Raw genomic sequence first — 15281 nt, 5'->3', positions numbered from 1 at the left:
CTACCTACGAACACAAAAAATGTCATAGTCATTGAATCTGTGGCACTTGTCTGTTGTAAGAAATGGAATGTGTTCTTTGAGGATGTGAATAAACTCTTACTGCCTCATATTAGTTAGACCCATCATTATATAAATTGAGTGGGCACTTCTGTTATAAAAGAAAAAAAAAAAAAAAGGAAGGACGGGAAAACAGGCCCTGGGTTTGGTGTTTTCCTTGCTGGTCATCCAAGTAAAATAAAATTGGTGGTACCGGGAGATCTGAAACACAAACATAAGTTGCAGCCTGGTTTCTTTCATAGTTCAGTGTATTATGTATTATGGTCCAAGTTTACAGCTGTTTGATGACCTGGTTTGATCCAGTGGACAGGTTAGAATATTTAGAGAAAAGCGTGGACTGAATAGCTTTCAGACAGAGCCCTACAGCTTTTATTTCTTGCAACTGAATTTTTAATAAGAGTTGCGCATATATGTGTAGCTGATTCACTTTGTTATAAAGCAGAAACTAACACACCATTGTAAAGCAATTATACTCCAATGAAGATGTTAAAAAAAAAAAAAAGAAAAGAGTTGGGCAACTGAGATTTCCGGGTTAGGAACCTCTCTGGTAGGAACTGGGAGAAGTAGAAACTTTTGCCAACAAAGGGTAGATGCATATGTTTGACAGTGAACCCTCTGGAAGGTAGAATTGATATATGGCAGTTCAGGTGCTTAACCAGGACTTGTACCTACATGGATGGTGGACCAGGAGAGGACGGTGGGCAGCAATGGTGCAGGATGGAGTTACAGCAGGAGTGACTGGAGGGCAGAGCCAGGTAGCAGTCATGGGCTTTGCATCAATCAGGGGGTGCAGATCCAGACCCTCAAGATGTTTACCAGCAGATAGCCGAGCTTAGTAGCTGTGAAAGCTGGTCTTTTGGGGCAGGAGTCCATGACCTGAGGGAATTGCCCAGGACAAGGGCAAGCCATAGCTCTAGAAAGCCGAGATCAAGGCAAACATGCAGGCACAAGACAAAAGCCAAGACCTGGTAACTGAAACTGAGGTATAAATTCAAGTGTTCTGGGAGAATGCATAATTGAAGGCTCTACCATTCATTCATTCATTCACTCACCCATTCAGAACTGGAGTACAGTGAGGGCAGAGCCAGAGGAATGTCCCCGTGAACCATGAGAGGCTGTGCAGATGCTCAGACACTGACTTAATGGCCTCGTTCTGTCCGGTATGCCAACCACTAGCCATATGTGGCTATTTAATTTTTTCTTTTTCCCCCAGAGAAGGAAGGATTTATTACTTGCAGCAAGGAAGAAGAACACTGGGGATCTTTCCCAAAGCAATGTCTCTGGGGCTATTTAATTTTAAACTTAAATTAATTAAACTTAAATAAAATTAAGAATCAGTTGTTGTCACACTAGTCACACTTTAAGTGCTCTACCAGCAGCTGTCCCAGCAGCCACATGTGGCTCGTGGCTACCGTATAGGACAACACAGAGAAATTTCCATTGTCAAAGAAAGTTCTAGTGAATATGGCTGACATGGACCCTAAAGCCTTGCTGGTCAAAGTCAGGTCCGCAGACCAGCAATGTCAGTGTCATCTGGGAGATGTTCAAAATGCAGGCTCTGGGGCTTCCCTGGCGGCACAGTGGTTAGGAACCCGCCTGCCAATGCAGTGGGCACGGGTTTGATCCCTGATCCGGGAAGATCCCACGTGCTGCGGAGCAACTGAGCCCGTGCGCCACAGCTACTGAGCCTGTGCTCTAGAGCAACTAAGCCTGCGAGCCACAACTACTGAGCCCACACACCTCAAGTCCGTGCTCCGCAACAAGAGAAGCCACGGCAATGAGAAGCCTGTGTACCGCAAGGAAGAGTAGCCCCAGCTCGCCACAACTAGAGAAAGCCCGCTTGCAGCAACGAAGACCCAATGCAGCCAAAAATAAAATTAATTAATTAACTTTAAAAAAATGCAGGCTCCAGAACTCTTCCCCCACTTCCCCTGAATCATTATGCAAATTTTAACAAGATCTGGGTGATTTACAGTTACATTCAAGTTTGAAAGGCTTTGACCTAGAGTTTGCAGATTCCTTCCAGCCAGGAACAGGGTTCTGCAGAGCTGAGCAGGCAGTTGAGGGGTACAGGACTTTGGGGATGGGAAATTAAGGCAGAGATTCAAGTCATCAAACCAGGGTACCCAGGGCCCAGTGGTCCAGTGGTAGGATGCTGCACTTTCACTGCTGAGGACATGGGTTCAATCCCTGGTCAGGGAACTAAGATGCTGCAAGCTGCGTGGTACAGCCAAAAAAAAAAAAAAAAAAAGCACAAACAAAGAAAATCCCCAAAAATCCAGGGTGCCGAGAGGTGATGGCTGCCTTCCCCCACCCTTGCTCGCAGGTGTTTGCCCACTTAAGCCATTCTTTGGGGTCTGAGGAAGGCATACGGTTTCCCAGCGAATCATCTAATCATGGAAACTCAGTTTCCTACTGCCCACCCTGGATGGCAGTCTCTTTTACAATCATCCCGATAGATGTCCCAGCAGCTGTTGCAACGAACATCGTTGTGGTATGACGTAATTGTTCATGACTGTAGTTCAGAAAGTTCTGCTGAAGTTAGCCTTCTTGTTCCTTCCTCCCATTTGTCCTGGTTCTACCTCCAGAAACACATCAAGTTTATTCCTGCTTTGCACTGTGTACAAATACTTGAACCCAGTTTTCCTGTGCCACCATGTTCCTCTCCAGGCTAAGAGACCTCTCTATCTGGGACGCCTTCCTTGGAAGCTTTCGTTCTGGTTCTCCCCCTTTACATCCTGCGGACATTTCCATTAGGGAAGGGGAATGCGATGGATGTAGCGGAAGCCTGCAGAGTCTGGCCTGTCATTAAAGGGACTGGGAGCCCCTGCCCACCACCGGCTGCCAACAGGATCTTGCTGTCATCTTCCATTCTAGATCACGAGGAACAAGAACTCCTTACCATTAGATATTGGGAACCCCTGCTCTTGGGGGCTTATATCTGGTCTGTCATCCCTGACATAGGGTGGGGACAATGGAATGGTGGCCTAGTCTGCCCCCTTGCTAGGATAACACACTTCCCTTTACTTCCCTTTCTGGTGTTCAGACCCATCATATGTGCCTTGAGGCTGGAGATTATATCGTTCCATTTTGGGGGTGCCCCTTTCATTATAGCCGGAGGAGAAGGGCTAGGTCACTCTCATTTGGACAGCAGTACACCTATTGGAGTTCTACATGCCTTCATACCAGCTTTAAACTGTGCTTTTTTATCGTGTGATGGGCTGATAGCTGTGATGTTCTACTTCATGGCAGGATGTTGGATTCTGTTAGACATCATGTCTGCACGTTGGGTACCAGTTGCTCTGTACACTTGAGTCATATTTTATGGAGTGTAAAAGACTTGCAAAGAGCTTTGTTTTTCAGGCCTCCACCAAGGGTATGGTCAGTTTCTGCAGCGCAGAGCGTGCTCTCAGCCCCGCGGTGGAGACTACAGAAGGGTGTGACGTGGTCCCACCCAGGAAACTTGGCAGTCTGATATGAAAGGCAGGGTGCATTCCAGTTCAAATCCCACGGCTAAAATAAAGTTATATAAAATATCATAGTAGAAATTTCTTAAAAGCCTACCCTGAAGTCTTTACCTTTTTTTTTTTTTTTTTTTAATTAGAAAGACAATGAGCACATTTCAAACATCGACTCTTCATACCTGGAGTCTCTGTTTCTATCCTGTCGCAGGGGAATTGTGCCATTTCAGGCGGGTTCACAAAACTACGAGCTGAGTTTCCAAGGTAAGTCTTTGTGTTTGGCAGTGGTGCCTGTTGCTGGAATCCGGCCTGTGGCATCCGCGTGGGAGTGGGAATGGAGTAGCCCGGCGTGCTGTGCTCAGGACCCGGGTTCTTTTTAGCAAGGCAGGCAGTTCCGTGGGTGGGAGCCAGTGGCGGTCAGAAGACCTGTCCTCTGGAGCCTCGGCTCTGATGCAGAGTAGCTGGGGACAGCACCGAGCACCCTGTAAAATGGGGGCATTGGATTACGTGGTCTCTGGGGGTACTTCCGGCTCTGCCATTCTTAATTTCTGACTCTAGGTGGGCTGCTATCCAGACTGAGGCAGAATTTTCAGGTGCCGATGATAGCAGCAGAGACCTTGGGCCTGTGGGTGCCTTCTGAGTTTTATTTTATTTTATTCATTTATTTATTTATTTTTAAATTTATTTATTTTATTGTATTTATTTTTGGCTGTGTTGGGTCTCCGTTGCTGCGCGCGGGCTTTTTCTAGTTGCGGCGAGCGGTGGCTACTCTTTGTTGTGGCGCAAGGGCTTCTCATGGCGGGGGCTTCTCTTGTTGCGGAGCACGGGCTCTAGGCGCGCGGGCTCACTGTGGGATCTTCGTGGACCAGGGCTCGAACCCGTGTCCCCTGCACTGGCAGGTGGATTCTTAACCACTGCACCACCAGGGAAGTCCCCCTTCTGAATTTTAGAACCTTGCTGTTCCTTTTAGGCTTCATCATCTAGGTCAGTGGTTTTATCCATCACCTTTTCTAAAGACTTTGCCTTCCGCCATGTTTATTTGAGCCTCCATAGGAAGATTTTCTGCTTACCTTCTACCCATCTGTCTGTTGTGTTCAGTAAAAAACCAGGGCAGAAACTGCTCTCCCTCTGAATGTACTGTCCCATCGGCTGCATCCATGGGACATCCCCTGCGTGTGGTCAGATACTTGCCTTTCCAGGACCCAGCCCTATAGGTGCTTTGAAAGAGGTAAAGGAGATTTTGTCGGGTCTTTGACATTCCCAGGTTGTACCTGAGATTTGGGTCCTGTACCAGTTATGGTGTGTTAAGTCACATAGCTTTGAAGGGCCATTATACCAACTTCTGTGGAAAGCAACCTGGCAATACATATCAAGAGATATTAAAATATGCTTGCTTTTTTATTTTCTCAGGAATCTTTCTAAGGAAATAATTCACAAGAAAAAAATAAGCTATAGGCATAAAGGTCTCTGTTAAAGCCTTACTTATAGTACTGAAATAGAGGAATAGCTTGTGTACCAGTAAGGTAGTGACTGAACACATTAAGGTATTAAATTTCAGTGGAGTATTGGTCGGTTGTTAAAAATTATGATTATGAAAAGTGTGCAGTAAAAGCAAAATTTGATATTGTTAAATGAAGAAGACAGAACCCCAAGTTTGTATTTCTGTACTTTTTGGTTTTTATGTTATATTTAAAACAGAAATGAATTTTTTAAAAATTTAATGTGCATGATAAGTGCAGGAATGTATGCATGTGAACCAAGACTAGACGGCAACAGAGAAAAATAAAAATCTCCTCTGTTGGATGGTCAAATTAAAAATGTGTTTAAATTAAAAAAATTTTTTTTGGTGGTATTCTCTGTGGTGAAATGTGGTGGAGAGATGAGAACCAATATACCTTGTTCCTGAGTCTGAACAATTTTAGCTCCATAATTTTGTTCACTTGGTTCATAGAAACCAGTTCAGAGAAGTTTGCAGTGTTCCAGACTACTTTCTTTCTACTTCTTATTTGCTCTTATTCATTAAACTAGTATTAGAGTGTCAGTTGTGTGTTAGGCCCCGTTCTGGATGCTGGCAAACCAGGCAACTTCAGAAACTAATTACAGCTGCGGGGAAAATGAAGCAATGTGATGAGGCAGAAAGAGGATGGAGGAATCACGGGAGAGAACCTGCTTTTATCTGAGGAGGAAACTTTGGAAGGGAGGGGGCAGCCCATGCACATGGGAAGGAGGTGTGTAAGGGATGAGAGAAGATGTTGAAACTTAAATATTTTATGAGCTGGAAACCTTGAGAAGGTTTTGAGCAGGGCTGTGGCATGATCTGATTTGCTCTTTCTGTCATTGTTTGTTTTGTTGATGTTGAAGTAAAACTGTACTGAGGCGTAATTGCTGCAATAAGATGCGCCCATTTTAAGTGTGCAGTTGGATGAGTGCTGACAAGTGAGTGCAAATACTATTCTAATCAAGATCTAGAACGCTCCCATCGATCCAAAAAGTTTCCTTATGCCCCTTTGCAATCGGTCTCTCCTCTGCAACCGGTTTACTTTGTCACTATAGATTAGTTTTATCTGTTCTAGAATTCCATATACATAGAACCTTGTAGTGTGTACTCTGCATATGGCTCTCTTCTCTCACTCAGAATACTGTTCTTCACTCATCTATGTTGTTGCATATAGAGTAGTCCTTCCCTTTTCACTGCTGAGTAATATTCCATTGTAAGGATATACCATGGGGCTTCCCTGGTGGCACAGTGGTTAAGAATCTGCCTGCCAGTGCAGGGGACACAGGTTTGAGCCCTGGTCCGGGAAGATCCCACATGCCATGGAGCAACTAAACCCCTGCGCCACAACTACTGAGCCCGTGCTCTAGAGCCCGTGAGCTACAACTACTGAGCCCGCATGCCTAGAGCCCGTGCTGTGCAACAAGAGAAGCCACTGCAATGAGAAGCCCACGCACAGCAACCAAAGAGTAGCCCCTGCTCGCCACAACTAGAGAAAGCCCTCGCTCAGCAACAAAGACCCAACACAGCCAAAGATAAATAAATAAAATAAATTTTTAAAAAAATGGATATACCATGGTTTGTTTAGCCATTAACCTGTTGATGGGTATTTGGGTTGTTTTCACTTTTTGATTCTTGTAATAATGCTACTAGGAACGTTCAAACGCAAGTTCTCGTGTGGATGTAGCTTTTCATTTCTCTTGGATAAATACTAAGGAGTGGGATTGTTGGATTGCATGGGCAGTGTATGTTTAACTTTATAAGAAACTACCAAATTGTTTTCTAAAGTGGTTGCACCGTTTTATACTTTCACTAGCAATGTACGATGATTTACTTTTTAAAGAGCTCATGCTGCCTGCAGCTTAGACTTAGGTGTACAACATGTGTGAATTGAAAATGACAGTTCACATTTGAGGAAGGAAGAAACTTCTAAGATATAGCTACCACATTCCAACCCATAATCGTTGAAGCCTGTCATGGGTGACGTAATCTGGCTGCCCTGGCTCTCTTTACCACCTGACTTTGATTTAAAGATTAGATTAATTCCGGAATGCTCATTTACCTCTTTGTTTTCTGGGTCTTATACTAAGGGCAGTGAAGAATACAAGTTTTTATCATGAGTAATTTCCATCCAAAAGGATTTTCTCGATTCTTACATGTACAGTTGAGTCATGAATATTTGCTGTGTTACTAGCCTCTGAAAAATAACAATAAATCATTTCCTAGGACTGATTCTTGATTTGTGTTTTGTTTTTTCTGTCTAAAGGGATGATTCAGACAAACATAGCTTCCAAGACCCAAAAGGATATCGTCAGAAGGCCGACGTTTGTGTCTTACTGGGATGTGGAGCAGGTGAAACATGGACAAGTGTGAGTGTCTGGAACGCTGCTTGCCGGCACACGTTTGAGATGTTAACACGTTGACCTCGTTGAGTCGCTCATGAATCTGGACCCTGTTTTCTGAAATGTTCCTGCTCACATAACACTGCAATTTCCTTTTGCTTTAACAATGAGTGAGGTACTTGCTAAGCGGTACAGCGTGACTGAAAGAATTCTAGAGCAGGAAGTCTGTCTTTCCCTCCAATTCCTGGGGGACTTTGGGCAGATCTCTTACTCTGGGCTCAGCTTCTTCAGCTGGGAACGGCTGGTTGTTCCCGGGAAAGAATCAAATGCACAATTACTGGGTTTTTGTTTTGCTGTGGGTTCTTCTGGATATCTTTAGTTTTGTTGAGTGGATTTATAGGGGTGGGAGGCTGAGAAAGAAATGGAGAGAAAAAAAGGGATGTGGTAGCTGCCTGAGTAAAGGCTTTGGGGAAAGATAAACTTGATGAAAGGGGATTTGTAAAGGAAATTTTGCTGTGGGGATTCAGTGTGACGCCTCTGTCTGCTCATGAAACTCAGTCAAACCTACATTGCTCATGAACATTTTTGGAGTTGGATTTTGTTTTTTCCTGGGTGATGAGTGATTATGTAAAACAGACGTCGAGGCAGGTGTGAAGTCTGTGTTCTAATTAGGTCCTTTTGGTTGTAAGAATTAAGGTAGTCCATGGAAACAGGAAGTTACAAAAGGGATAAATGTGGTGTAGTAGGGAAAACAACGTTTTACAAGCCAAGGCTGGGGAGCTGAGCTCTCTGAGGGCCTTAGGACCGGGAGTTGGGTCCCAGTGCTGCTTTAGGGCCTGAGCAGCCTGGGGTCACAGATCTTTGCCTGTGACCAGGTTAACGGCCGGACTCTGGAGCTACATGTCTAGGCTCAGCTTCTGCCTGCTGCTTATTAGTTGTGTGCATTTGGACAAACTAATCACTCTGCATCCCCCGCATCTGTAACATGGGCTTGATCCTAGTACATTTGTCAAGTATATCTTAGCTGCTTTTCTTCTTATTCTTATTCCCCTGCTAAGAGACTCAGCAACCTTATCTGTATCTATGTGCATATCTGTCTTTATATCTCCTAAGACTTTTCTCTGTCTAATGCTTGACAATTTTAACCTCATTATTCCAATCTTTTTTTTTTTTTTTTTTTTGCGGTACGCGGGCCTCTCACTGTTGTGGCCTCCCCCGCTGCGGATCACAGGCTCCGGACGCGCACAGGCTCAGCGGCCATGGCTCATGGGCCCAGCCGCTCCGCAGCATGTGGGATCTTCCCAGACTGGGGCACGAACCTGTGTCCCCTGCATCGGCAGGCGGACTCTATTCCAATCTTTATATCCCTTCAGCTGTACCTTCTGCCACTACTACCCAATTTTCTCTGAATTTCTTAATTCCAGCTCCCAAGAATTAGAATCGGATCAGCCTAGCCAGCTAAGCTTCCCTCCAGTTCTTTTAACATTCAAATGAATAAAGTAAAAATATCGCAGTGTTGAGAGGCGTCAAGTACACTCCCACCTGTCTCCCCTAGCATAATCCTCTACCTCTTCTCTCCCCTCCACAAATATCAGCTCCTCAAAGCTCTTGAAATATTCTGTATGATGAATGGTACGTAGTGATACTAAATAGTCAGCTAAGTGAGTGAGTGAATAAAATGAATTGAGAAAACTGTTCGTGGGCGGCTGTGGAGAGAACCAGCTTGAATCTTGCTGTCATGAGCCCAGAGGGGACACACTGCTTTAGGACAGACTAAGGGCTGTGAGTATTATTTTGAACAGCCCAAAGAGAAATGAACTATAGCGTTGTTGATGAGCACCTTACAACGTATTAATTGAATTTGTTCTGCACTATACTAGCATAGTATGGAAATCAGAGCTTAAAATATAAATTGGGACCAATTTCTTTCATTCCAAAAGAATCTTCATTTTACAGAAGGCGGTTTTTTGTTTTTTTTTTTTTTTGCGGTATGCGGGCCTCTCACTGTGGTGGCCTCTCCCGTTGCTGAGCACAGGCTCTGGACGCGCAGGCTCAGCGGCCATGGCTCACGGGCCCAGCCGCTCCGCGGCATGTGGGATCCTCCCAGACCGGGGCACGAACCTGTGTCCCCTGCATAGGCAGGCGGACTCTCAACCACTGCACCACCAGGGAAGCCCCAGAAGGGGGTCTTTAAAGAGTTTTTTTCCTTAAAGCATTTTTAAAAATTTAATTTTCTCATTATGGAAAATTTCAAACTTAAAATTGTACAATAAATCCCTATGTATTGTACATGTTAGTAGAGAACACCCACGTGTATGGTTACTCTGAAATACAGTTCATCCAGGAAAGGCAGGATTCTTTCCCCTATACCCCTATTTTAGTATTTATCACTTGACAAAGAAGCTGTAAGACAAACTTAATGCTAACACATTAGGACCTTTGAAGGTTAAGCAGAAATGTAAAAAAGAGTCAAGGCTTTTACATTTTAAATCAATGGGAAAATAACAATTTACCAAATTATGAATGATTGCCACCTTTTTTAAAAGCATGATTACTGATATGTGTGTACCAGGAATATGCAGGGATGTAGTCCAAAGAAGATACAAAGGGGAAGTTTTCTGAGGAACCTCACCTTCGTTGAAGTTAAGCACAGAAGGTGATTTGGGCACATGAAATGGGGAGCCAGGTGAATTTCTTTCTCTGTCTTGTTTGCAGCCATCAGCAGGTGAGGACCCAACCAGAGCCTTTCACCTCGGTATTTAGTCCTCAACGGGGCACGTGCACCTCATCCTCAACTGGCTATGAGGTACTTGGTTTTTACTTTTTAGTGGGTGAATTGTTTAAAGATGGGACAAAGTACTTTGCTACAAATGTGTGTATTTGAGTGAATGAATGAGTGAAGGAGTGAGTGAATCGCTTCTGCAAAACCCTTGAATCAAGATGCAAAGGCTGACATCTAAATGGTGATTGTGTCATGTGCCACTTTCCCAGAGAACAAGTCTTCTCCAGGGCACGTCATTGTTTCCAGAGTCCAGGCATACACGATCTCCTTGGGATAGATCCTCACAACAAACTTGTAAAATAGATATTCGATTCCCTACCTTACAGATGAGAAAACTGGAACTCACAGTAAAAGCAACTTGTCGTTAGTTGGAGTTAACAAACAAGTTTCTATGGGAGTTGAAGTGTGCCTTACCTTAGCACCTTGCCTGGTTGGGGCGAGACTCTTCCTGGATCATTTAGCCTCCACATCAGACTCCAGCTTTGGGTGCAGGCAGCTCTGCTTGGGCTCCTTGGGTACCTCCAATGCCTCTGCCCCTGCACTGGCCTTAGGCAGGGAACTCACCAGGTCATTGGACTAACTAAGTCACACACCTGGGGATGGGGTGGGGACGCTCCGTTTGCCTTCAGGCATAATGCTCTGTTAGCCTGAAGTCAGCCTGAACAGACGGGCTCCATGCCATCTAGTTCATCGCCGGAATGGACTGCCAGATGTGGAAGGCCTCAGCCAGCTTATCCCATCTGCTGTCGGAGGCCTGGCAAGGATACTCCGTGGCACAGGCAGCCATACATATGGACATATCAGGCCTTAAATGTTTCCTGTTTCACACTCATATATTTTTAAATTTTTTTAGTTGTTTGAGATCAATAATGACTCTCTGGAATATGCCAAAGTGAGTGAGCATTTTAAAGCTTCCATGAAAAATTTCAAGATTGAAAAGATAAGGAAGATCCAGAACGCAAAGCTCTTGAAGGCTTTTGAAAGGTTAGTGGCCACATTATCAGGTGTCTTGACATAAAGTTTGAAAGGATTAGTGACGATCTGTCTTTTAAGATTTACATTCACTGGTTCATTTTAGTAGTCAACAGTTTCTTCAATCTCTAGTTGTGTTTTCATTGTGTCCACTCAAGCTTCTCTCTTTCAGCTGCAGCTTTACAATTAAATGCTTTCATGTGTCTATCGTTTAAAAGTTTTCATATATTTATTTTTTACAGCTGTTGCCTTAATGTTAGTGGCTCCATTCTGAAAGCTAGCAGAATAAAATTTTAAGATGATTAGACTTTAGTTGGGATTAATGTTATTAACTGGAGTGGAGGAGGAATGTTCCCGATACTGAGTCTCACATTTCTTATATTAGGAAGAAAAAGGAGATGAAGAGAGACGAGCGAATCCTATTTTGTGCAGTGAGACGCACCCATGTAGAGTCTGTCTGTGCGAATAATTTTGACTGGGTCATACATGGAATTTGTGACACCAAATATGGAAAAGGTTTGTATGGGATAGAGAAGCCGAACTAGTAGAAACCATCGCTCAGGCTCTACACATGCTCCTGTTATGAGATATATGTAATTATTTTGTATTAACCAGCACATCCAGGCTTTTACAGTCATGGAGAGAAAATAAGCTCATGTTAACCTGAAATGTCCAAAGTAGAGTGGGAAATTGCCATGGGACTTGATCACTGCACCTTAGCCCTGCTTCCCTCCTGTCATTTGTGTTTTGCGGGAAGGGCAGGGCGGGGAAACCAAGGCATCTCATACATCTTGCAAGGTACTCCCCCTTGTTGATGACTTTGTCTACTATTGCTACTCAGTACCGGCCATGGCTCTTCCTGACCTATGCCCATCCTACTGCCACTGCTAGGTTCTAATCAAAGATGGGAGATGAGGCCTCTCCCATCTCAGGCCACACCGGTGGTCATACAAAATCTCTTCAGCTCTTTCTTTTTGTTCCTAAATTCCTTCATGCAACTCAAAAACCAAAAACCCAAAAGCCAACCAAACAAAAACCAAAGAATCACTCATCTTTTTTTCTTTCTTTAAAAAAATTTTTTTTGGGGCTTTCCTGGTGGTGCAGTGGTTGAGAGTCGGCCTGCCGATGCAGGGGACACGGGTTCGTGGCCCGGTCCGGGAAGATCCCACATGCCGCAGAGCGGCTAGGCCTGTGAGCCATGGCCGCTGAGCCTGCGCGTCCGGAGCCTGTGCTCCACAACGGGAGAGGCCACAGCAGTGAGAGGCCCGCGTACCGCAAAAAAAAAAAAAAAATTGTTTTTGGCTGCGTTGGGTCTTCGTTGCTGTGCACGGGCTTTCTCTAGTTGCAGCGAGCGGGGGCTACTCTTTGTTGTGGTGCGCGGGCTTCTCATTGTGGTGGCTTCTCTTGTTGCAGAGCACAGCCTCTAGGCGCGTGGGCTTCAATGGTGGCAGCATGTGGGCTCAGTAGTTGTGGCTCGCAGGCTTAGTTGCTCCTTGTCATGTGGGATCTTCCTGGACCAGGGATTGAACCCGTGTCGCCTGCACTGGCAGGCAGATTCTTAACCATTGCACCACCAGGCAAGTCCAAGAATCACTCATCTTAAGGGAACTAGTAATAGTTTATCACATTTTCAAAGGGGGCTCAACTCATATAACTAAGATTAAATTCAACGCCCCCCCCCCAAAAGCAAGAAGCCAATCAGTCAGTGAACAAATATTTTTGAGTGCCTTCTATGTGCTACATGCTGGGGACACAGTGGTGAACAAGTTAGACATGCTCCCCCCCACACCATTATTTTACATAATTTAATGATTGCAAATGTTCAGCTGCTGTAGATGAAAAGAACAGGCCCTGTGGACACCTGAACAGGTTGGAGAGGTATTCCTAAGAACAGGTGGGGTTCACCAGCCTCATAGAGTCAGGAATAATTGGTCCAAGACATGGCCACGCAATAGACTTGACCCCAGGGCAGGGGAAGCTAATGAAGGGTTTTAAGCTGGGGAATGACTAGATGAGCATTTCTTAAGTTTCTTAAGTTTAAACACATCACTAATACCTACTGAGAAATGTTTGGAGATAGCGGAATAACCAACTTGAGTGAAGTATAACAGGTGTGACATTTAAACCCATCAGTTTCTCATGAGTCTCTTTTTTTTTTTTGTGGTACGCGGGGCCTCTCACTGTTGTGGCCTCTCCCGTTGCGGAGCACAGGCTCCGGACACGCAGGCTCAGCGGCCATGGCTCACAGGCCCAGCCGCTCCGCGGCATATGGGATCTTCCCAGATCGGGGCACGCACCCGTGTCCCCTGCATCGGCAGGCGGACTCTCAACCACTGCGCCACCAGGGAAGCCCTCTCATGAGTCTCTTATGTCAGAAGTCAAACAAATATTTCTCCTAGAGAATGGAAATATGGTATATATACGTGTTCCCGGGTCTTGGCCATAACTGGCTCTACTAGTGACATTCTTGGATGCTTCGTCTGTTTCTCCTCTTTTATGAACAGAAGAGTGCTGAAACGCTCTCAAATGTATTTGGATGGCTTGACAGTGTTACTCACTGGCTGTCATTCTTCCTTTAATTTGGTGAAAGGGGAGAGTTGTTCGTGGCCAAGTATACGCCTTTGTGTAGCATGGATGCAAGAGGCGAGGAGGGTGCCTGCAGTTCTCTGGACGTGCAGGGTGTTCCTCAAGGAACCTTTCCCCATGCCACTCTCCCTTGTGAAGGTCAGGGAGGGGTCCTGCTCCTTGGCCTGTCTCCTGTTACATGGAATTAGGGGGTGTTTTTGTTCTGTTTGTGTTTTTTTTGTGTTTTTTTTTTCAGCATGCGGGCCTCTCACCGCTGTGGCCTCTCCCAGTGCGGAGAACAGGCTCCGGACACGCAGGCTCAGCGGCCGTGGCTCACGGGCCCAGCCGCTCCGCGGCATGTGGGATCTTCCCAGACCAGGGCTCGAACCTGTGTCCCCTGCATCGGCAGGCTGACTCTTAACCACTGCGCCACCAGGGAAGCCCCTGTTTGTGTTTATTTTTAATGTTGACTTTCCAGTCCTGCCTCCCATGATGCTGTTAATACGGTCTAGATAGACTGGTATGAACCACTGGGCCCATAATCTTGAAAACATCAGGCAGTTATCTTAAAAGAGGCCAAGGGGCAGATCTCAAAGAGATGGCTACTCTCTGAGGGAAAAAAAAAAGAACCCCTGTTGCACACGTGAAACCCCTCTGGATAGGCTGTTGTCTGTGTAATTTATACATGATTATGTGTAAGAGGTGGTAAGACATGCCTGGAAGGATAGAAGGGCTCTGAGTTACATCTTGATAAACTGGAGTTGGAAACCAGGCATGTAACAGGACGTAGAGGAGAAGAGTGGAAGGCAGGTGAGTAAGCAAGTTCCTACAGGCTGGAAGGTGGCCCAGAACTGATCAGACTAGATTGAGGAGAAGAACTGCAGCAGTTAGGTGAAAGCCACCCACCTTAACAGCAGAGGAGATTATAAAAACTCAGATTTGGATAAAAAGCAGAAGCAAAGTGAAATTAGAAAAAGCACTTGTTTGGGGGGCGGCTAAGCAAGGAAGGACCTGTCCTGATACCAGCTGGATTCAAGACCCTAGACGGGTCATGTATATGGTCAGGGAACGTGTTTAGGATCCAGGGTGGAAGATTCTGCCACCCAGGTACCTCAAGATGCCAAATGGTTAGGAAGAAGGAAACAAAAATGTCAAGATAATCTGAGTGTCTATGTAGAAAACTCCAAAGAGTCTCCTTGGAATGTTGGTGTTCTACCAGGGAGTGCGACACACGCATTCCTCTGCTCCTGGACTCCCCTGTCATCTCTGACTTTTAGCCACTGACCACCCTCTGGGCCCAGACCCTAGGTCCCTGAAAGACTGAGTCAGAGGCAAGTTGGCCCTTTTTGACTCTCAACCGGGAGAGGGTTCCGTCTCCTGGTCTTATTCAGAGTTCTTTCTAGTTAACAAAGTCTGCCATTTTTTGCCATGTATTTCTAGATCCTATTTTGGTAATCAAAAGCTGATCATAATTCTTTCTCCTTCCAAGATTCTAATTCTCTTTGAGGCAAAGTATGTGTCTGGCTAAATGAAGGATAGTTGTGTATAAAGAATTGGAGGGAAAACAGCATAATAGTTTTGACAGTATTATCCCATTATATCAGTTA

General features: G+C 45.1%; 1 protein-coding gene across 1 annotated transcript in view; it reads left to right on the top strand.

Annotated features, from left to right (window-relative positions):
• The window catches only part of ZC3HAV1 (zinc finger CCCH-type containing, antiviral 1), a 64205-nt gene that overhangs the window by 43419 nt on the left and 5505 nt on the right, over positions 1–15281 (top strand). Inside the window, exons 8-12 of the mRNA XM_082846121.1 lie at positions 3662–3782; positions 7280–7382; positions 10071–10161; positions 10991–11121; positions 11495–11625. Of these exons, the coding sequence (XP_082702247.1) occupies positions 3662–3782; positions 7280–7382; positions 10071–10161; positions 10991–11121; positions 11495–11625 (577 nt within the window). The remainder of the gene's footprint in view (positions 1–3661; positions 3783–7279; positions 7383–10070; positions 10162–10990; positions 11122–11494; positions 11626–15281) is intronic.

The sequence above is a fragment of the Leucopleurus acutus genome, assembly GCF_964270905.1.
Source record: "Leucopleurus acutus genome assembly, chromosome: 9".
In the NCBI taxonomy this organism is placed as follows: domain Eukaryota; kingdom Metazoa; phylum Chordata; class Mammalia; order Artiodactyla; family Delphinidae; genus Leucopleurus; species Leucopleurus acutus.
This window is presented reverse-complemented; position numbering and strand designations above follow the sequence as displayed.